At 44.3% G+C, this 21,932-nt stretch overlaps 1 protein-coding gene across 2 annotated transcripts in view; it reads left to right on the top strand.

Annotated features, from left to right (window-relative positions):
- MDN1 (midasin AAA ATPase 1) overlaps positions 1-21,932 on the top strand; it is a gene marked incomplete at its 5' end in the record, with an annotated part of 155,752 nt that overhangs the window by 122,283 nt on the left and 11,537 nt on the right. The window contains 16 exons of one of the 2 annotated variants that reach the window (XM_082669177.1): positions 432-547; positions 1,415-1,900; positions 2,227-2,453; positions 3,047-3,199; positions 3,376-3,545; positions 4,297-4,458; positions 7,514-7,651; positions 10,052-10,193; positions 11,472-11,647; positions 12,084-12,233; positions 13,190-13,337; positions 15,868-16,184; positions 16,413-16,580; positions 18,365-18,466; positions 19,492-19,687; positions 21,185-21,355. In XM_082669177.1, the coding sequence (XP_082525303.1) occupies positions 432-547; positions 1,415-1,900; positions 2,227-2,453; positions 3,047-3,199; positions 3,376-3,545; positions 4,297-4,458; positions 7,514-7,651; positions 10,052-10,193; positions 11,472-11,647; positions 12,084-12,233; positions 13,190-13,337; positions 15,868-16,184; positions 16,413-16,580; positions 18,365-18,466; positions 19,492-19,687; positions 21,185-21,355 (3,022 nt within the window). The remainder of the gene's footprint in view (positions 1-431; positions 548-1,414; positions 1,901-2,226; positions 2,454-3,046; positions 3,200-3,375; positions 3,546-4,296; positions 4,459-7,513; positions 7,652-10,051; positions 10,194-11,471; positions 11,648-12,083; positions 12,234-13,189; positions 13,338-15,867; positions 16,185-16,412; positions 16,581-18,364; positions 18,467-19,491; positions 19,688-21,184; positions 21,356-21,932) is intronic. The other variant, XM_082669176.1, reaches the window with a different exon arrangement.

Raw genomic sequence — 21,932 nt, 5'->3', positions numbered from 1 at the left:
TGATCACAGCCCATTACTGGAAGTGACTGAACTTTTTGCAGTCATTAAACTTACAATATAAGTCAATGTAATTTTGGGCTTAATCAGAGAGCATTTTATAATAAGTTCTGTTATTCAACATTGGCTACTTAAGAAAAATTACGGAAGAAAAACTTCAAATGGAGAATGCTACCCTCAGATCTTTTCCCCCTGTGAATTGAGAGAAGATCACTGATACCCAATTTTGATGTTAAATTAGTTCCTGTTCATGGAACTTCAGTGGAAGCATAATTTGAGATGCGCTGCTCCCAGAGGTGGACGTGTTGCCTCTAGAGGGCAGCGCACCCAGGCTCCGCACCCCCACCCCCGCCCCAGCAGAGGCTCCCCTCCAGGAGCATGGGACCCAGCACTTCCCAGCGGCCCCTCAGCATGCTCTCTTCTCCCCCTGCCAGGAGATGGGTGTGGGCCACGTGGAGCGGTGTAAAGGGTTCTCGGCGCATTTGACAAAGGTGCTCATCCGACAGCGGCGCTCCCTGACCACGCTGACCGAGCAGTGGATCCTCCTCAGGTATCGCTGACTGGCTGCGTTTGCAGCACGAATCGAGAGTATTATGCGCAGCTCAGAGTTGCTGCACACGCTGCTCCCAACTATGCAGTGAAGTCTGAGGTCCGAAGGGGCAGGTGGGGTTTGCCTTGGCTTGGCCCCTTGCTTTTGGTGGTGATGCCTCTGCCCCCTGGTTTTAGCAGCACCTCTGGGGGATGGTTCAAGGCCGAGTCAGACGGTAAAGATGTTCACGGCTGAACCACACCTGGGTCTGGAATGAGGGCGTCTGTGATTGGCAGTCCATGTGGGCCGAGGGCAGGGTTGCTTTCATGGCATCCGGTGTCTCAGACTCTGGGCACAGATCAGATGTGAGTTGGCTTTCTGGATCACAGAGTTGCAATTTGCTGAACCATACACTGGTGCTCCTCGATAGAAATGGATACTTAAAAGATGAGGACAGGAAGCCTGTCACCATCTGCTGAGTGGATCCTTGGCTGACAGGTAGTATTTCTAGACTGCAATTACTTCAGCTATTTTCTTCTCCACTCACAAGAGTTTTATCTAGCAAAGTCTACTATATTTACTAGATTTGTTTTTAGAAAACAGTGGTTGAAATCACTGTGGTGCTGTGACTGTGTTGGATGTGAGAGGCCTGTAAGGGGCAGGAGATAAGCAGTGAGCACCGATGCTTCTGCTACACTGAAGGATGTGTTTAAGTACTTTGGAAGGCGTTTGAACAGACTTTTTACTTATCTGGAGAATCCTCTCTTCTTGATTATGTGGAAAAGCCCAAACTTCGTTCAGAAATCAGTGAATTTACCGTTACAAACAGCGCGATGACACAGTTTAAGGTGCCATGTGTTATCCCCATGGGTTTGTTTCTCTGCACAGGAACCTCCTCAGCTGTGTGCAGGAGATTGACAGCAGGCTGACGGGGCCGCCCGTCTACCCCGTGGCCTTCCCCCCTCAGGACGGGGTGCAGCAGTGGACAGAGAGGCTGCAGCACCTGGCCATGCAGAGCCAGATCCTGCTTGAGCAGCTCTCCTGGCTCCTCCAGTGCTGCCCCAGTGCAGGGCCAGCTGCAGGCCAAGGTGATGCCCAGGCACAGGGTCAGCCTTCTGCCCCCTCCCTGGAAGGACCAGAGCTCACCAAGGGGCAGCTTTCTGGAGCAGTGCTGGACCTGATCCCATCAGATCTGATCTACCCATCCCCAGTTCCTGGAAGGCAGCTGCCCTCTGGTTGCCGGATGCGAAAACCAGACCAGCTTTGGCAACAGTCAACTGTGAGATTAACAGAGATGCTGAAAGCCATTAAGACAGTGAAAGCTGATGTTGACAAAATTAGGCAGCAATCTTGTGAGACTCTCTTTCATTCTTGGTGAGTGTGCCTACGTCTTTGCTCTGCCTCTGTGTGTGCGGCGCTTGGTCAGGGTTTAGTAATGGGATGAAATGATGGAAGGGGTCATGCTTCAGTCCTCGGTTTTCCAGTGGACCCTCATAGCACTTTGTGGCATACGTCTAGCTGTAAATCTTTAGATGCAATGAGTTTTAGTGGTGGGAGGGAGGGAGGGAGGGAGGGAGGGAGGGAGTGTGTGTGTGTGTGTGTGTGTGTGTGTGTGTGTGTGTGTGTGTGTGTGTGTGTGTGTGTGTGTGTGTGTGTGTTAGCACCTTCCTTTCAACATTATGGCATTTCTGTTGTTGCAGGAAAGATTTTGAAGTTTGCTCTTCTGGGCTGAGTTGCCTGTCCCAGGTGTCAGCTCATTTGCAAGGCCTAGAGTCCTTGTTCATTCTTCCAGGGGTAGAGGGTGAGCAAACAGACCCACAAATGGCATTAGTCAAGAGCCTGGAATATGTAAGAAGAGAGATCAATAAAGCCACAGATGACTTCACTACTTGGAAGACACATCTGCTTACCCCAGGCAGCCAAGGAGGTGAGGACTATTGTTCAGTAAGGGAGTAAAAGCCCAGTGTAGGAACGACATCTTATAGATTTAAGTCCAGGCTATCCTAAAGACACATTGTGTTTTGTTCTAGACGGATCTGTCCAGGGTTCCAAGGCAGGGAAGTATAGTTGGAACACATAGCTCTTAACTTTTGTTGCCTCTTTTGTTTGAGAACCTTGCCTCTGGATTGCCATCACGTTGCATACTTTATAGCACATGAGTAAGTAGCACAGACTCACTGGCTGTTTCAGAAAGTTCTTCCTTAGACTGGAAAGCTGCTGGCTAATGTTTGGACTAAGTTGGTGTTCATATATTCCATCTTAACTATTTTCATATTTTTGGCATTCTTTTAGCAAAATTGTTTTAATACAAGACAATAACCTTATAGGTTTACCTAGGCTGGGGATGTGTCTCTTTCTTTGTTGTACCTAGCACAGCTTGACACTGGCTCAACCATAGCAGGTGTTTACAAGGTGGCTGTTTGTTAAAATGACAAATGAGGATTGTTAATGATTTCCAGAAGCACTGAAACAAATGACTGAGTTTTTAAAAATTTGTTCTGCACCATGTTACTTTACTAGGAAACCAAATGCTGGATGACGGGTTTGTGGAGGATTTTTCAGAGCAGATGGAAACTGCCATCCGGGCCATCCTTTGTGCCATCCAGAACTTAGCAGAAAGAAATAGTAAAAAAACAGAGGAGAACACTCACCAAACAAGACCGCAAGAAGATGGTATGTCTGAGATCAGGAAAATACTAGTTTCTTACTTGATTTAATTTTTATTTTGATGATCTATTTTTGTGGCTAAATATTTAAGGCCAGATGTGGGAAATGATTATTGGATGAATGGAGATGAAAAGAATTTGTTTTCTGTTATTTACCATGTCATTCTTTTCCGTGAATGAAAGAGGCAGCAGGCTTTGAGAGACTGCAGTCAGGACATCTAACAAAACTCTTAGAGGATGACTTCTGGGCCGATGTGAGCACTTTGCATGTGCAGAAAATAATTTCCGCTGTCTCTGAGCTCTTGGAGCGGCTGAAATCGTCTGGCGAGGATGGCACAGCAGCGAAGCACACGGTAACCAGTGGTTCCTTACAGGCTGCTTGCTGTCCAAGTGGGCTGAGCAGAGGCAGAGGGGGTTTCACCTTGCTCCATGTGGTGGTCCCAAAGCAGGCCTCCTCGGCAAAATCACTGAGAATCTCTTGATGTCTTTATACATGTAAACCTCACTGACAAACTTTGGAAAGCTTAGGGCTTGCTGGCTAAGGATTACAGTTGTAAGACGCGTAGGTGCAAAAATGCTGCCCATCCAGAATATCCATTATCTTGGGGTTCTTTCCCGTCCTCATCACATACTCCTGGGTGTTCCATGTTAATGGTGGGTGTTGCCGCCATAACTAAGGCCTAATGGCCGTACTGTGCAAACACCTGTCCCTTCACAGTAAGCCAGAAGAGGATGACGTTATCGTCTCCATAAGTCCACAGAAGCAACTTATTTTTGAGGACTTGTGTGTTATTCTGTAGTATTGCCTCTAGTGCCAACTCTGATTCCCAGTAGAATTTGTATATAAACATATTTTTTAAACACCAAACAACTTTGTTAACTAACTGAGACTTAAGTGACTAAGAATTTAAAGTGTAGTGTTGTGAGGGTTTGTGTAAACGAGGAAGAGATCTCAGTGAGCAGGTGTTATGTACGTGTGTGTAAATGAAATGTACCATTAGTGACCTTTACTACATTGACATAGGTGGTACAACCACCGTCACTACCTAGTCACCCCAGAGGAGACCTGGTGTGAGCAGGCCTTCTGATCTGTTTTGCCCCCAGTTCTTCGCCCAGTCCTGCCGCTTGTTGGTGCGCCTGGTGCCCATGCTCTCCAGGTACTCTGACCTCGTCCTCTTCTTCCTGACTGTGTCTTTGGCAACTCACCGCAGCACTGCAAAGCTGCTCTCTGTGCTTGCCCAGATCTTTACGGAGCTTGCCCAGAAGGTAAGGACTATTTACGTGGAGCACCATGGGGAAGCAGGTACCCATGTATTCCATACCCATTAGTGTTTGGTTTGATGGGATTTTATTTTGGGCCTTCACAAATAGCAGGAGGTGATTTGCTCTCTCTGTGGATTTATATATATATATTTATATATATATATATATTTATATATTTATATGTTTTTGTAGGTGGAAAGCATTCTCTCAAAGGTATTAAGACAATTACAAAATACAATTTTTTTTCCCTTGGCTGCGCAGCTTGTGGGATCATAGTTCCCTGACCAGGGATTGAACCCAGGCCCTCGGCAGTGAAGCGCAGAGTCCTAACTACTGGACCACCAGGGAATTCCCACTCTCCCTGTGGATTTTTTACTGCTTTGTCTGGCCTCCTTTTACTAATCCTTTTTCCACTAAAGGTTTGGAACCTGAAGGTCCCTCACTGGGGAGCTCCCTAGATTCCAGAGTCTGTCTAAAGGCTGCTGCTTTCTGTTCACACCCTTCTTTCCTGGTCTCCAATTTGAAATCTTCTTCTGATAACTCAGAGCTAGACTTGTAGGACAGATGAATCCTTAAGGCTGTTAAGTTTTCGGTCGTTTATACTAACGCATGCTGAAATGGTAATGGGGCTCTTAATGTTAGGAGGGGCGTCTTTAATAGGGAAGTCATTCATCATTCAGCCATGTACCCAGTGCTGTGAAAATCACTGAAGTTATAGAGATTGTAGACCCTACCCTTGGAATTCAGGAGCAGAGTCAGAACTAACAGGCCCAGCCTGGCGTGGTAAGTCCAGTCATAAGGGTGTCCGGTTCTGGGACTCAGAGTGAGTGAGTCACTTAGCCTCAGTTTCCTCATTTTACAAATGGGATTTGCATTTTTGTGAGAATCACCTTCAACTAAGTATATAGTTTTTTGTTTTTGTTTTGTCCCTAGTATTTTAAGATCTTTTCTGAATCTAAGTATAGTATAATAGGTGAGATGCACTTGAGGAAGATAGAAATTTACAAACTGAAGGTGAGGTCTAGGCTTCTTGTAAACAGTCAAGAGTTCTTAGTTCTGAGTATCTGGAATACTGGAAGTGGTTAAAAAAAAAATGGGAGCAAGCCTGTGCCTTGTATCTAGAGGATAAATACGTACATTTCTTGTGTAATGGATAAATGAACGCCTCTCAGATTTGCCCCCTCTATCTGATGGGCACTGAGCCAGTCTTACATCCCATCACTTCTTGGAGGAAACACTTGCATGTAGAAGACAGTGGAAGGACAGTGTATGTTGAGGGTGCCCTGAGATTTGGGTTAGCTACGTTTGTCCACTTGCACCATTTCTCTTGTCTGACAAGTTCTAGAATGACTGTGGGCTGTCAGACCTGTGTGTGTTTGGGGGTAGCGGTGTGGGGTAGAAGTGGTTTTGATGAAAGCAGAGTGTTGGGAGCTCAGTGGCTGTCCCAGCTGCAGCCACTGTAGTAACGTGACCTGCAGAAGGACATCCTGAATCTCCTTCCTTTATGGTTATTCTGCCTGCATCTAAACATATTTCTTTAAAATAGTGTATCTCACTGTCTTAGCCAAAATGTATTTTTCAGTCGACTTTCTAAGAATACATGTCCTGAAGGTGAGTTTGCCTTTCCATTCATTTAAATGTCCGAATTGTGTTCCTATCCTCTCTGAGGAGTGCTGAGGGAACTTGAAAGTAGGTTAGACACAGTGCTAAGATAATAGATTTAGGGGAATTCCCTGGTGGTCCAGGACTCTGAGCTTCCACTGCAGTGGGGACACAGGTTCAATCCCTGGTCAGGGAACTAAGATCCCGCGTGCTACATGGCGAGGCCAAAAAAAAAAAAAGATAATAGATCTTGGTTGTGATTAAAGCACTTAATCCATAGGAAACTAGTTCTGTGTAACTAAGTCACAATCAGTGTTTGCTGATCTTGGAACTTGGTCTTGTTAGTTGACAGCTTATTTGTAGTACATTCTCATCCTTAGATTGGCTTGATAGCTTGATCTTGATAGCTTGTACTTTCTCTGATAAAATTTCTGATTGAGAGCCATTATTTTCTTCTTTTTCTGTTCACTTTTGTCCCACACACTAGTAATTGATATTTGGTTTTTTTGTTTGTTTGTTTGTTTTGCGGTACGCAGGCCTCTCACTGTTGTGGCCTCTCCCGTTGCGGAGCATAGGCTCTGGATGCGCAGGCTCAGCGGCCATGGCTCACAGGCCCAGCTGCTCTGCGGCATGTGGGATCTTCCCGGACAGGGGCACGAACCCGTGTCCCCTGCATCGGCAGGTGGACTCTCAACCACTGTGCCACCAGGGAAGCCCTGGGCTATTTTCTGACATGAAATACAGTTTTATTAACTCTTCACAAGTCTTGCTGTGTCTGACCTTGTTCTTAACTCTAGACCCCATTGCCATGCTGGGTGCCAGGGTGCCAGGTGCCTTGGCAGCAAACAGCCCAGGCTAGATACAGCATGTTCCCTGAGAGTGACAGATTCACTTCAAGAGCTGAAGGGGAAGGCATGTTTTTTTGTATTGTAATAAACGTGACTTTATTTGAGGAGCATCACACAAAATTTTCTTCAGTGAAAGGAAATGAAATCTCTCACTTGTAGCATCTGCTTTCAAGTTGCTGTATCTCCGGGGTTACATGTCTTCTCTCCTTCCTTTCAGGCTTACTAATTTGAGAAGTAAAGGACAAGACCCCTTTGGGATTTAGACACTGAGAGTTTCTGTGCCGCACCCCGCCCCATAACTTGCTCCTTAAATACCGTCCTAATGTATACCTCATTCAGATTTTTGTCTTGGCAGATGACAAATTACTACACACCAGAGGCCTCCACAGAGTCTCAAAACCTTGTATATTAAATCTGATGTCAAGCTTTGAAACTGCATAATAACTGTTGTCACCAACAAAAGTCTACTGTACTTCAATCAGATTTAAAATACTGAGCTAGAAAAGAATTAATCATTTATTTACAGTATTTCCTCCTGCAGCAGGACTGGAAATCCCTTCTTTATTGCTTTTTTTTTTAACCTAACTTTCACTCTTTTTATTTTTGAGGGATTTTGCTTGCCCAAAGAATTTATGGAAGATTCAGCGGGAGAGGGAGCGACTGAGTTCCATGACTACGAGGGAGGTGGGATTGGAGAAGGCGAGGGCGTGAAGGATGTGAGTGACCAGATAGAAAATGAAGAACAGGTACGTTTTCACAGGCATGAAATATGTATATAGTTTACAGAAGCTCACTCCTTTTTCACTATTTAAATTACATATATAAATGGTTTTTCTACTAGGTTAATGGTTTTCAAACTGTGATCCAGGCACCTAAGAATACTGGAGCTTAGGGAGTGGATGTAAATTAAAAGCTTAAAGACCACAGAAAGGAACTTTGGCAGCGCAGTCATTGGTTGTAGCTATAATTTGGGAGGGAAATGATTTAAAAATTTTTTATTTTAAATGGGAAAACTTTTGCTGATGACTTGTAAGGGAGCATTTTTGGTAGTGGTTCATTTAGGGATAAAAAGCTTGGCTATTTTAAGTGATAATTGCATTAAACAACAATGCCAGTGTTTGCTGTTAATAGGTTTTATTGTTGTATGTCTTTAAGACATGGTGAAATTTTTAAAATCTATATCCTTTTTTATTTGGAATCAAGAATGCTTTTGAAATATTTAGATGCTTTGGACTAAGATTGTTGTGTTGCTTTTTTAAATTCCAATCTCATTTGGGAGTGTTTTTTTAAACACACTACTTTTATTTGGATTAATCAACTGTGACTTGAAGAAAGAAGAGGTAGTGGAATTACTTTTTATCACTTATATTCTAAATTTAGAGCACTGCATAAGTTTCTATTTAAAGTATGGTTATACTTATTGAAAATAAAGGAACAAACCAATCCAAGCTTCCTCTCTTCCTTTGAAGGGAAAATTGGAAAGAAATAAAAAAAACAAAAGAGTAATGCTAGCGTTTATGTGGCATAGCTCTCATGTACATTATGTGTGTGGATATATATACACAGATAACATACACATTATTGTTATTTTGGCCTTTTTCTGTATTTCTCAAATTTAACTTAATTAGCACACAGTAATTTGTTAATGGAAAAATAAAGGAAAAAGTAAACCTAACAGAAAAGTACAAATCCAATGTAAAAAACATTAAGTGGGATAGAAAGCTATCAAAACAATTTGGCAGTATCTAATAAATTTTAAATTGTGTGTGTTCTTTGACCTAGGAATTCCATGTTTTCTTGTACAAATGCTAATAAGGGTCCAGGATAATAAATATGTGTATAATGGAGTGTGTTTATACAAGGATGCTCACTATAGCATTATTTATACTGGTGAAAATTGTGAATTATTTAAATTATGATACTACTCATGCAGAGCAATACTATAATTAAACACAATGAGATAGGTTTATAAGTGACAACATGGAAGTATATCTAGGAGACATTTTTTAACTTAAATAAAAAAGCAGATGGCAAAACAGTTTGTCAGGCATAATCCCTTTTTGTTGAAGAAGATGCGGGAGGCCGGTATTGGTATACCCCATCTATATTTCTAAGTATCTGTTGGTGTACTTACAGATTAAAGTATGTGCCAGAACATCACCAGTGGTAATTTCTTTGGGAGTTTTGGAGGATGGTGGTGCTGGAGGAACTTTATTCTTTCTGTTTTGCTTAGAAATTTTTAAGTGAGATTGTATTACTTTTGTATCTTAAAAAAAGAACTTTAAAAATTCAGCTATAATGAAACATAACAATGTGAATCTTTTGCCCCCAATACAGTGTAGATTATGTAGGAATATATAGTTTAAGGAAAAGTGAAGAAAATTACATTCACTGGCGAGGGATAAATTAGGAGTTTGGGATTAACAGACACACACTACTGTATATAAAACAGGTAAACAACAAGGACCGACTGTATACCACAGGGAACTATATTAAATATCGTGTAATAACCTACAATGGAAAAGAATCTGAAAAAGTGTGTATGTGTACACTTTGCTGTACATCCGAAACTAACACAACATTGTACATCAACTATACTTCAATAAAAAAATAAAATAAAAAGGAAAGTAGTAGGGGGAAAAATTACATTCACAGTTGGGTAATGTCTATGAGAGATCAAAGTGACAAAACAGATATTAAATTTATGGGCAATATAATAAGACTGATGAATTTTCTTTTACCCTACAGAGGATGCATAGTCTTTTTTAATATGTATGGATTAAAAAAAAAAAATTCAGGGAAATTCCCTGTCGGTCCAGTGGTTAGGACTCTGTGCTTCCACCGCAGGTAGCCCAGGTTCAATCCCTGGTCGGGAGACTAAGATCCCACAAGCTGCATGGCTTGGCAAACAGACAATTCTCATGGAGAAAACCTCAACAAAATTCTATATTCTCTAACAAAAAATGTAATAAAACTGGAAATTAATTACAGAAATGTTAAAGCAAGTCACAAATTATGTGTATTTTCTCTCCCCAGAGATAATTTTATACCGTTAATCTTGGCATTTATATATTCTATTTAGAGCTGAATAAACATTAGTAGTGTTACAGTGTGCATTTATGTTTCTGTAATGCTTTTTGATATAGGCAGAAGATACATTTCAGAAGGGTCAAGAAAAGGATAAAGAGGATCCTGACTCAAAATCAGACATTAAGGGGGAGGATAATGCCATTGAGATGTCAGAAGACTTTGATGGGAAAATGCATGATGGGGAGCTTGAAGAACAAGGTTTGAGATTATCTGTCACTTCATTCTTATTCTTGAAAAATAAATATTTTATACAGGAAATTACATATTTCCAATAAGGAGCCTATTATACTCTTTTGGAACAAGTTGGTTACTCTGCATAACTGCAGGTGGAAACATCAGTACGTGCCTGTGCCATCCCCACCTCTGGTCAGAAGTCTCTAGTCCATTTTGGAGATTCTGCTCTTGAGTAAGCGGAGACGCTGCCTCTGATGTTCTGGCTGCCTCCTGTGCCAGATCAGTGACTCCGCAGAGTCCTTCAGGGAAATCCAGAAGAGCAGGGAGGTGATCCCTGGCAGAGCTTGGCTCTCAGCTCAAGTTAAATTGTTCTGGGGAGGGTTTTTTAAATATATATTTTTTTCTAATTACAAAATTAGTAGACATTTGTTGTAGATGATTTGGAACAAAAATGCAGAAACCAAATCGATACCCTTTAGGCCTACCACCCAAATAAATCACTTAATCAGTTTTGGGTTATTTCCATTTCTTGCATGTATATATATAGACCCAGAGACCATAAGTGGTTCTATAGTCTGCTTTTTTCATTTAACTTATGAACATTACATGTCATTGAAAATTATTTGATAATAAGATTTCTTACAGCACATTATCATCTATCGTGTTGGAACCACAATTCAACTATTGCCCTCAATTTCTGTCCAAAGTTTAATCTGAAATACAGCGTCTTACTTTAAGTGAATGCCTTGCAGAAATGATACCTGACCTCAGAGTAGAAGAATGTGTGCATGCCTGAGTAGTGTTTAAGGGTATAACCTTTGTCCAAGTAGACCTTGAACGAAGACAAAGGCAAGAAAATTCTGGTTAATTGAGCTAGACACATGATTTGAGATGTTGGGTAAAATCATTGACATAGAGTATGTTGGAGATGGGGAGGAACCTTGGAAATTTCGTAGTCCCGCCTCATCATTTCCCAGGTAAGAAACCAAAACCCAGTGAGGTTGCTGAAGTCCCATAATGAACATTCTCCCAGCACCAGAACTAGGCATCCTGACAGCTGTTCCACCACCCTCCTTACAGTCTGTCGACATAACACGTCACAGACCTCCTTCCTCCTCCAAACAGTCTGCAAAACACAGTAGGACTACTTGAGATCTAAAGCATCTCCTCTAGGGTGTTCTGTAGAAACAGGCAGTAAATCCCAGGTAGGACCCTTGCCTGGCCCTTGCCTCTCCTACATACACAGGAACAGATCAATTTGGGGATCTGCTGAACTAAGCTCATCGCCTTCTTCCCTTTCAGAAGAGGATGATGAGAAATCAGACAGTGAGGGTGGAGACCTGGATAAACAGATGGGCGATCTGAATGGTGAGGAAGCTGACAAACTAGATGAGAGGCTTTGGGGTGATGACGACGGTGAGGAAGATGAGGAGGAAGAAGACAGTAAAACTGAAGAAACAGGACCAGGAATGGATGAGGTAATTAAAAGATTCCCTCCATCACATAGTCCCTAGGTTGAGAGGAGGCAGTCTTCCTCCCAAATACCACTCCCTGCTGTTCACTGCTCATCCTTTTCTGTCTTGGTTTTTCTTCTTCTGTTTCTTCGATCTCTGTTTCTTCTTTTTCCTCTGCTATCTAGGTTATCGATTGTCTTCACAGCTAAAAGAGTAACCTGACCTGCATGTTCACGACAACCCCCCACCCCCGCTGTTCACACACCTGCCCTCACTGCTGCCATCCGGGCAGACCTGCACGTTCCCTCCAGGATTACATATGCCCTTGTCGGCTGGATGTTTCCATGGGGTTGGCCCAATGTGTGTCTAAGAGCTGCGTTAGGTAGGGTCACCCTATGTGAAAGCAGTTTTTCATATTGAGAGTGAGGATTTTTGTGTTTTTTCTTCCTCTAATATTTAGGAAGATCCTGAACTTGTTGCTAAAGATGACAACTTGGATGCTGGGAAGTCAAACAGAGATAAAACCCAGCAAGATAAGAAGGAAGGAAAGGAAGAAGCAGAAGCTGATGATGAGCAAGGCCAAGATAAAATTAATGAACAAATAGATGAGGTAATGAGGATTCAAAACCAACCTGCTCTCCTGACTCAAGGCCAGGGCCACTGCAACGCACAGCTCCTGGGGTGTCTCAAGACATTTTTTTCCCTGCTTATCATTTGTTTTCCCATTGCCTCATAAGGGAGTGTGTAACAGGGCCTCTTAACCGGACATAAAATATCTAACTATTGGTTACCGATGAGGTGGTCTTCATGCTGTTTGGACTCATGCTGTAGTTTGGAAGCTAAAACCTGTGGTCCTTTTCTATATTTCTTCCCATAAACTTCCGTGTCCTCTTTGAGATTAAGTAACACAGCACCTCTTATCGGTGGAGAATGTGCACTGAAAGTGAAACTTGAAATTCCAACATGAAAATTCAAAACATATTGGTAAAATTCTAATGTGTGCTGGTAATTTTAGGGAAGAGACACTGTATTCTCTCAGCATAACTACAGTTGACCCTTGAGCAATGTAGGCGCTGGGGGCACTGACCATCTGCAGGGTTGGAAATCTGTGTGTAACTTTACAGCTGGCCCTCTACATCCGCGGGTCCCACCAGCCGCGGATCTGTGTGGCACTGGAGCACGTATTTATTGAAAAAAACGTGCATAAGTGGTCCACGTAAGTAGACTCACACAGTTCAGACCTGTGTTGCTCAAGAGTCAGCTGTGCTTTGAGCTGATTATATGTGAATGCTACACTTTTTTTTTTTTTGCGGTATGCGGGCCTCTCACCGCTGTGGCCTCTCCCGCTGCGGAGCACAGGCTCTGGATGCGCAGGCTCAGCGGCCATGGCTCACGGGCCCAGCCGCTCCGCGGCATGTGGGATCTTCCCGGACCGGGGCACGAACCCGTGTCCCCTGCATTGGCAGGCGGACTCTCCACCACTGCGCCATCAGGGAAGCCCCTGAATGCTACACTTTTTAAAAGTTCATTTTTATTTTTTTTTCCTGTTCTGTCCGTTGTCCAAAGAGGGAATATGATGAGAATGAGGTGGACCCTTACCATGGCAATCAGGAAAAGCTGCCCGAACCTGAGGCCTTGGACCTTCCAGATGACTTGGACCTAGACAGTGAAGACAAGGATGGTGATCGGGACACAGACCGCGAAGACGGAGAAGGTGTGTCTTTCGAAACCTAAAGAGCCCGTTGGAAGTCACTGAAACTGAGCAGTAACAGATTTCTCTTCAGGCCAGTGTCATGGCCAGGTCATTATTGTGTCTGGTCAGCACAATTCCAGTTTGATAAAATTCCTCGCTTTTTCTTTGTTGTGTTTCTCCTCTAGGTAGACCTAAAGCTTGTAAACCAGCAGGTCTCTGTCACTCCTCTCATCTCCTATCCTGTGTTTCAGTGCTGCTGTCCCAGGCGGTGCTGTCACACACAGCTCCATTGCCCCACAGTGTCACCATTGCCCCATCTCATGGGTTGATGTAAACACCGTGCAATCCAGGTAGAGCCAGGCCTCTCATGGAGCCCAGTCACAGCTTTCCTGGAAAAGTTGTTGATTGTTGTGCGTATGTTGTGTGCTTAGTCTGAAATATGAAATCATCATGGGGAGTGAAATGGAATAATCCCAAAAGAAATCACTTGGCATGGCAGTACTCTAGCGCCTCTGTCACCCAGTGTTCAACCCGAGTGTGACTCCTTGGGGGTGCTGTCTAGTATCAGAAGCTTGTGTACGTGGTGCCGCTGAAATAGAGAGCCCCCGTCGTGGTGGGTAACCAGATGAAAGGTGGTGCCAGCCAGGCTCTGCTTCTTAGTGAATCAGCTATATATGTAGAAAGCTATTACAAACACTATACTGGAAAAGACCAAGTTACAAAAGAATTAATGAGAGGTACCATTTAGGTGGAAATGTAATACAAGAACCAGTACTATATATTATTTATGGATACATCAAATGTACAAACACATAGAAAGGAATAATATACAGTAACTTCAGGTTATGAGCTCTGAGGAAGTAGGAAGGGCGAAGGCATCCAGAATCCAGACAGCTGTGTCCAGAACCATTTATTTCTTAAAAATAAGTGACAAGTTTGATACACTTGTGGTAACACGTTAACATCTGTTAAATCTAGGAGGTGAGTATATGGCTCATAAATTTAAATGCATTTCTCACGTTTAAGGTATTTGGTAATTCGTGCTTAGAACAGTCTTCGCTCTGTGAATCTCTAGTTTACTTTTTTTTTAAATAAATATATTTTATTTTTATTGTTTGGCTACGTTGGGTCTTTGTTGCTGTGCATGGGTTTTCTCTGGTTGCAGTGAGCGGGGGCTGCTCTTCGTTGCAGTGCACAGGCTTCTCATTGCAGTGGCTTCTCTTGTTGTGGAGCATGGGCTCTAGGCACGTGAGCTTCAGGAGTTGTGGCTCGCGGGCTCTAGAGCGCAGGCTCAGTAGTTGTGGCGCACGGGCTTAGTTGCTCTGCGGCATGTGGGATCTTCCCGGACCAGGGCTCGAACCCGTGTCCCCTGCATTAGCAGGCGGATTCTTAACCACTGCGCCACCGGGAAGCCCTCTAGTTTTCTTTTTAAATGTAGTATAAGCTGCTGCTTCTAAGGCAGTTCCATTAACTTATAATTTTGGAATCTTACTTCAACCTTAAATTCAACAACCAAGCATAAAATTAAAATCCACTGAGAATCTAATAAGCCATTTGCCCTAGAAAAATATCCAGGCTCGTTTTAAGCTACTGTGTACATAAACTAAGAAGCAATTACTATTAAAAAATGTTTTTTTAAGTTTTATACAGTTCTTTCCATTTATAGTTACTACGAAATATTGGCTCTATTCCCCATGGTGTATAATACATCCTTGAGCCTTACACCTGACAGTTTGTACCTCCCACTCTCCTACCCTCAACACACAAGCACATACCCCCACACACGCACACACAGACACACAGACACACACACACACACACACACACACTGGTAACCACTAGTTCTCTCTGTGAATCTGAAGAAGCAATTATTTTAAAGAATTATTTGCTAACAAAATAACTGATTTCTGAAGTGCCCAAAGTATAGAAAAGCTCTTTTAAATAAACAAAATGTTTAAATTAGATTGTTCCCATTTGAATATATGTTGTATTTTCTGTGTATGTTAAAGAACGATGTCTACCAATTATTCCCAGTGATAATTGAAAATTAGACTGGCATTTCCTATCTGTTCTAAAATATTCCTATTGTTATGGTGGCTTTTAGGATTTTTTAGTGGGTTACTTATTCTTTAATGAAATGCACCATCTAAACAGTTGTGTGCAATATGTAAGTACGGTTAAGAGCAGACGTAGGCAAAATTTTTCTGTGAAGGGTCGGTCAGATAATAAACATACAGTCTTTGCAGGTCATAAGCTGCAACAGAGTCGCAAATACTCAGTTCTGCTCTTATAGTGTGAAAGCAGCTGTAGGTAATACAGAATGGATGGGGGAAACACATAGGTAAACGGTTGGTGCAGCTGTGTTCCTGTAAAACTTGTGGAGAAATTTGCAGAAATATGTGGATGGCCAGATTTGGCCCAAGGACCATAGTTTGCCAGCTCCTGGTTCGAGAATAATAATAAGACACTTGTGTAACTACATCCCATCTTAAGAAATCACATTGTTTGATTTTTAAATTCTGTGTTCCTTTTTTTGGTTTCATCTGTCCAGAAGAGAATCCTTTGGAAATTAAAGAGAAACCAATGGATACTGTAGAAGCAGGTCATGAAGCTGAAGACATAAACGAAGAGACTGAGGCTGACCAGAATGAAGGTCAGGGTCAGCAAGAGCCTGAGGGAGGCTCCAGTGAAGATGACCAGGAGGAGGGGGAGGAAGAGATGGACACAGGAGCTGACGACCAAGACAAGGATGTTGCCCAGCATCCTGAAGAGAATGCAGAGGAGCAGCAGCAGTCTTTGGAGGACAAGGACGCCAGTGAGGAAGGTGCAGAGAAGGACGTCCCTGCTGACCAGGGTCTCCAGCCTCAGGTATCATGGCGGGTCTGGCTTGTCTTCGATTAAAAATAATGATGATGAGAAAAAATTACCTTCTTCCCACTGGAATCTCTCTTAGGCTACTTTGCCAAGCAGCTCTTTGTTTCTGTTTAAGACCTGCTTCGGCCGGTCCCCTCCCTGCAGACTCCCCTTGGTGAGGGGGGCCCCCTACCTCATCTTCTTCCTCCAGAGCAGTTAATGCTGTGTTTGATTTCCCTGCAGATGCAAGAAGAAGAAGAAGGGGAGAACTCTGACACGGAGCAGCAGGTGCCAGAGGCTACGGAGAGGAAAGAGCACGACTCCTGCGGGCAGACGGGCTTGGAGAGCGTGCAGAGCGAGTGTGCCGTGGAGCTGGCAGGGGCCGCGCCCGAGAAGGAGCAGGGGAAGGAGGTGAAGGGCCCTCTTTGCCTCGCCAGCTGCCCCTTGGGAGGGCCTCTTCTCCCTGTCCAAAACCAAGTTCTATTTAGCAGTAATTGGGTCGTGTGTGATGTTTTTTTGTGGTTGACATCTAAAATATCATCTCCCATTCATTAAGAAAGTGGTCGTACGCCTATTTTTATATGCCTCCTGGAACAAATCCCAGAATACTTTTACACACTTTATTTAAGTGATGTGCTTAATGAGAAAAAGTTATTAGAGTGTAGCTCTCTGTGGGAGAATCAAGTTCAAATTATATTTTAGAAAGCTCCTAAGGAAAGAAGGGCTGAATTTGAGACTGCATGCAGTGGTATGGCTCTAGTATCTAGTAGTGCTTCCCTTTTCCTCGCTGTTCACCAGGCTTCTAAACATTTTAATTTCAAATGGAAAGTACCTCTTCATTCCTTGACGTAGGGTGATGTGTCTTTTGTGGCCCAGTTGGGGCACTGGCAGCCTGGAAGGAGCTCTGGAAGTTGGAGGGCCTGCTACTCAGAGGTTTCTCTGGACAACTCCCTTGGCCTCTCTGCACCCCTGCTTTCTCAGCAATAATTACAATGGTTTATATTTCTCATCCCCCTTCCAAACCATTTACTGAGCACCCATTAGGTGCTGAGCATTTCATTACTTTAGCAAGTCTTCATCGTGGCCCTATAAGATAGATATTATTGTTCTTTGTATGTTCTCCATTTTATTTTTTATTTTTATTTTTTTTAATTTTTTTCGGTACGCGGGCCTCTTACTGTTGTGGCCTCCCCCGTTGCGGAGCACAGGCTTCGGACGCGCAGGCTCAGCGGCCATGGCTCACGGGACTAGCCGCTCCGCGGCATGTGGGATCTTCCCAGACCGGGGCATGAACCCACGTCCCCTGCGTCGGCAGGCGGACTCTCAACCACTGTGCCACCAGGGAAGCCCTATTTTTTTATTCTTTAAGAACACTTTTCTTTTTCTTTTATTTAGTTTTGGCTGCGTTGGGTCTTCGTTGCTGTGCACGGGCTTTCTCTAGTTGCAGCGGGTGGGGTCTACTCTTCATTGTGCACGTGCTTCTCATTGCAGTGGCTTCTCTTGTGGAGTTGTGGCACATGGGCTCAGTAGTTGTGGCTCTTGGGCTCTAGAGCACAGGCTCACTAGTTGTGGCGCACAGGCTTAGTTGCTCCGCGGCATGTGGGATCTTCCTGGACCAGGGATGGAACCCGTGTCCCCTGCATTGGCAGGCGGATTCTTAACCACTGCGCCACCAGAGAAGTCCCTATGTTCTCCATTTTATATCTGAGTTAAATAAGCTCCAGTAAAGTTAAATGACAGTCTCCAGAGTACCCAGCTGGTTGGTGATGAAGCCTGGTTTCAAATTGAGGTCTGTCCCACCTTCAGAGTAAGCCATTACCTCCTGTAGACAAGGAACTAACGAAGGCCCGCAAGAGGGTAACAGACTCAGGTCTAGATGCTCTCATTTCTGCCCACAGGCCAAGCCTTAGTCATGGGTGAGTTCCAGAGCAGGCAGGCAGGTATGGTCACAGTTGTCCCTTGGGGTCCAAGAAGGATTGATTCCAAGACCCCCCTGGATACCCAAATCCGAGGCTGCTCAAGTCCCTTATGTAAACTGGCACAGTGCAGTGGGCCCTCCGTGTCCCCGGATATAGAGTGCCAACTGCATGTGACTGTGAGATGAGAATGGTGAGAGGAGTTGTACACAGTGCAGTCGATAACCAGATGCTTGCACAGCTTCCTCCACCTCATTCTTTGTGGCTTGGATTTCACAGGAACACGGCAGTGGAGCTGCGGATGCAAACCAGGCAGAAGGCCATGAATCCAACTTCATTGCCCGGTTGGCCTCTCAGAAAAACACCAGGAAAAACACACAGGTCTCTATCACTCTTCACCTAAACTTAGGTGAAGGCTGCATGTAAAATGATGTTCTAAATGTAATGGTTTTAAAAAAAAAAAAAACACCAAATTCCCAGACTTTGCTGTCTCACCATGATGTCAGCCTTGGTGAGCAGACCAGGACTGTGGGGCTTTCCCAGCTGGGGCTTCTTCCCTGTGTGGGGACAGACACACACACACAGACACGCACACAAGACACAGAGACACAGACACATGCACACACAGAGACACACACTCACAGACACAGATGCACACATGCACGCATGCACGCACACACACACCCTTATCATGTTAAGTTCTTATTATGGAGCCTAAAAACCAGGTGTTGTGTGTTGTTGCCAAGGACTAACCAGTCTTAACTCTGTTCACTGTCCATTCTCTTTTGTGTTTTATTTTTAAATTTTTTTAAATTTAATTTGATTTATTTATTTTGGCTGCACTGCATGGCTTGCGGGATCTTATTTCCCCAACCAGGGATTGAACCCAGGCCCCAGCAGTGAAAGTGACAAGTCCTAACCACTGGACTGGCAGGGAATTCCCTCTTTTGTGTTTTAAAAATAAGGCTTTTTAAAATGGGGTATTATTCATGCATGTGATACAAAATTAGTGTATAGAAACCAATCCCCTAAAAAGCTTCCATTTTATTCCTGTCTTCAAGCCACCCAAGGGACTATCCTCAGAGCATATTGGTGCTGCCAGTCTTGTCTTCTCTCTAAGAGACTTTCTGCATATGTAGTATATGTACGGTTGTTTGTGTTTGTGCACCTCCCTGTGTGAGAGTGTTTCTTTGCCTCTTTGCCTTTGTTCCAGGTATAAAAGTATATCAGAGATTGCTCTGTATATGTATTTAGAGATCTTCCTATTAACAGCTTCACTGAAATCCACTCTTGTCTGGTACACCTGATTAACTTAATCAGCCCCCTGAGGATAAATATTATGATTATTTTTACTCTTTTTGCCATTACAGACAAGGTTCTGATGAATTTCCTCATATTTCCCGCAGAGTTTTAAGAGGAAACCTGGGCAGGCCGACAACGAACGCTCCATGGGTGACCACAATGAGCGTGTGCACAAGAGGCTGAGGACTGTGGACACGGACAGCCACACCGAGCAGGGCCCGGCCCAGACCCAGGCAGAGGACGCGGAAGCATTTGAGCACATTAAACAGGGTAGCGAGCCCTATGACGTACAGACCTATGGTATGATTCAGGGAAGGCTTCTCCTTTGCTTACTGAGCTCTGTGAGTGCTTATGCTGTGTGCCCACCAGGTGTTCTTAAAAGTCATCTTAGGAGGGAGGGGAAATGGCTTTTTAAACTAGTTTCCTTCTAATAAGAACTGTGCAGAAATACAGTTTGTTTTTGATATAAAGATATCTGTAGCCAAGTGCAGGGTTTCAGTGTTCAGGGTTCTGGGTCTAGTGTAAGCCTTTTAAATACCTTTGGTAATGGCTGGCCGCATCCAGACGCAGCACTGATCTCAGGGATTCTGAGTAGTGGACATTCCTTCATAATCACCCGGCAATGATAGGAGCTGTGAACTTGAAATCTGTGTTTCAAGAAAGGAGAGAGGACTTCCCTGGTTGGCACAGTACTTCCCTGGTTGGCACAGTGGTTGAGAATCTGCCTGCCAATGCAGGGGCACGGGTTCAAGGCCTGGTCCGAGAAGATCCCACATGCCACGGAGCAACTAAGCCCGTGTGCCACAACTACTGAGCCTGCACTCTAGAGCCCGCGAGCCACAACTACTGAAGCCTGCGTGCCTAGAGCCTGTGCTCTGCAACAAGAGAAGCCACCGCAATGAGAAGCACATGCACCGTTACAAAGACTAGTCCCCGCTCACCACAGCTAGAGAAAGCCCGCACGCAGCGATGAAGACCCAACGCAGCCATAAATGAACAAACAAACAAGGAGAAAAAAGATCTCAGCATAGAAAGGGAGTAGTCAGTCGTCACTCAGTCTCCGCTTCAAGTTCTCTTGGTAACTTTTCACTGTTTCGTTCCTAATATGTAAGCTGGTGTTGATAATGTGTACTGTGAGGATGGTACAAAAAGACTGCTCTGCTGTGGATTACTCTTTTCTCCCCCTGTCCCCACTTTTAAGAAAAGTGAAGCAATACAGTGATGGCTGCCACGCATGGAGCGTTTACCTTGTGCCCAGCACCATTCTGAGCCTTTGCAGCATGATCATGGAGTTCCTCTGACAGTCTTTACCAGCTAGGATGTCTCCATTTTATAGATCAGCACACTGAGGCCAAAGATATTTAAGAACTTGTCCAAGATCACGATGCTGAGATTCCCATGCTGATCTTTCTGTGCCCTGTGTTATACTTTATCACTACAGGTTTTCCACCCATAACTTGGCAATGAGGATGATTCCATTAGCTGCTCTGAGTCACGTGCCTGGCATGTTTATTCTGGTTCAGTCTCTGGTCATAGCAATAAAAACCCAGCTAAACATCCAATCTATGGTCACATGTATAGTTACACTGTATCCTTGAAGCTTCTGGCTGGGGGGCGAGGGGGGGAGTGTTAAGCACTTACATCAGTAGGTCACAAACAAGCCAAGTACTGTGTCCAAGCCACATAACCAGTCAGGGGCAGAATCTTGGGAAGTACGAATGACCAAAAGCACACCCACTCGTGATGGCTTTGTCTGCAGAGAGCTGACCTTTTCACGTGTGTGCACTTTGTTGGCAGATGTGGCTAGCACGGAGCAGCAGCAGTCTGCAAAGGACCCCAGCAAGGCTTGGGAAGAGGAGGAGACAGAGGACGCCTCCGCGGGCACGGGGGAGCAGGAGGAGCTCTGCGCAATAGACACAGAGCAGCTGGAGTCCCAGGAAGCCAGGTCGGGGCGCACAGCTGGGCCGGGTGAGTCCTGCAGTGAGCACACCCTCCTGCCTAAGCTCTCCGACTCACAGAAGCCATTTCTCTGGTGCTGCAGTCGCGCTTGGTCACTTCTTTCCCCATCCTAACCCATGGCTTAGAGATTCATTTGCCCATAATTTCCCTGTACATGTTTCATTTGGGAGTAGGAAGGTGGAAGGTGTTACAGGACACTGTCCTTCACAGACACCCTTGAAACTTGAGCTTCAGACAAAATCCCAGCAGTCTTTATTATTTTTTTATTTTATTTATTTTTAAAATCTATTATTTATTTTTGGCTGTGTTGGGTCTTCGTTGCTGTGCACGGGCTTCCTCTAGTTGCAGCGAGCAGGGGCTACTCTTCCGTTGTGGTGTGCGGGCTTCTCACTGCAGTGGCTTCTCTTGTTGCGGAGCATGGGCTCTAGAGCGCAGGCTCAGTAGTTGTGGCGCATGGGCTTAGTTGCTCCGCGGCATGTGGGGTCTTCCCAGACCAGGGCTTGAACCCGTGTCCCCTGCATTGGCAGGCCGATTCTTAACCACTGCCCCACCAGCAAAGCCCAACCCAGAAGTCTTTTTTAAATAT

This window comes from Grampus griseus (assembly GCF_964374135.1).
Source record: "Grampus griseus genome assembly, chromosome: 13".
Classification (NCBI taxonomy): Eukaryota; Metazoa; Chordata; class Mammalia; order Artiodactyla; family Delphinidae; genus Grampus; species Grampus griseus.
The sequence above is the reverse complement of the archived record's forward strand: the minus strand, read 5'-3'. Positions and strand labels throughout refer to the sequence as shown.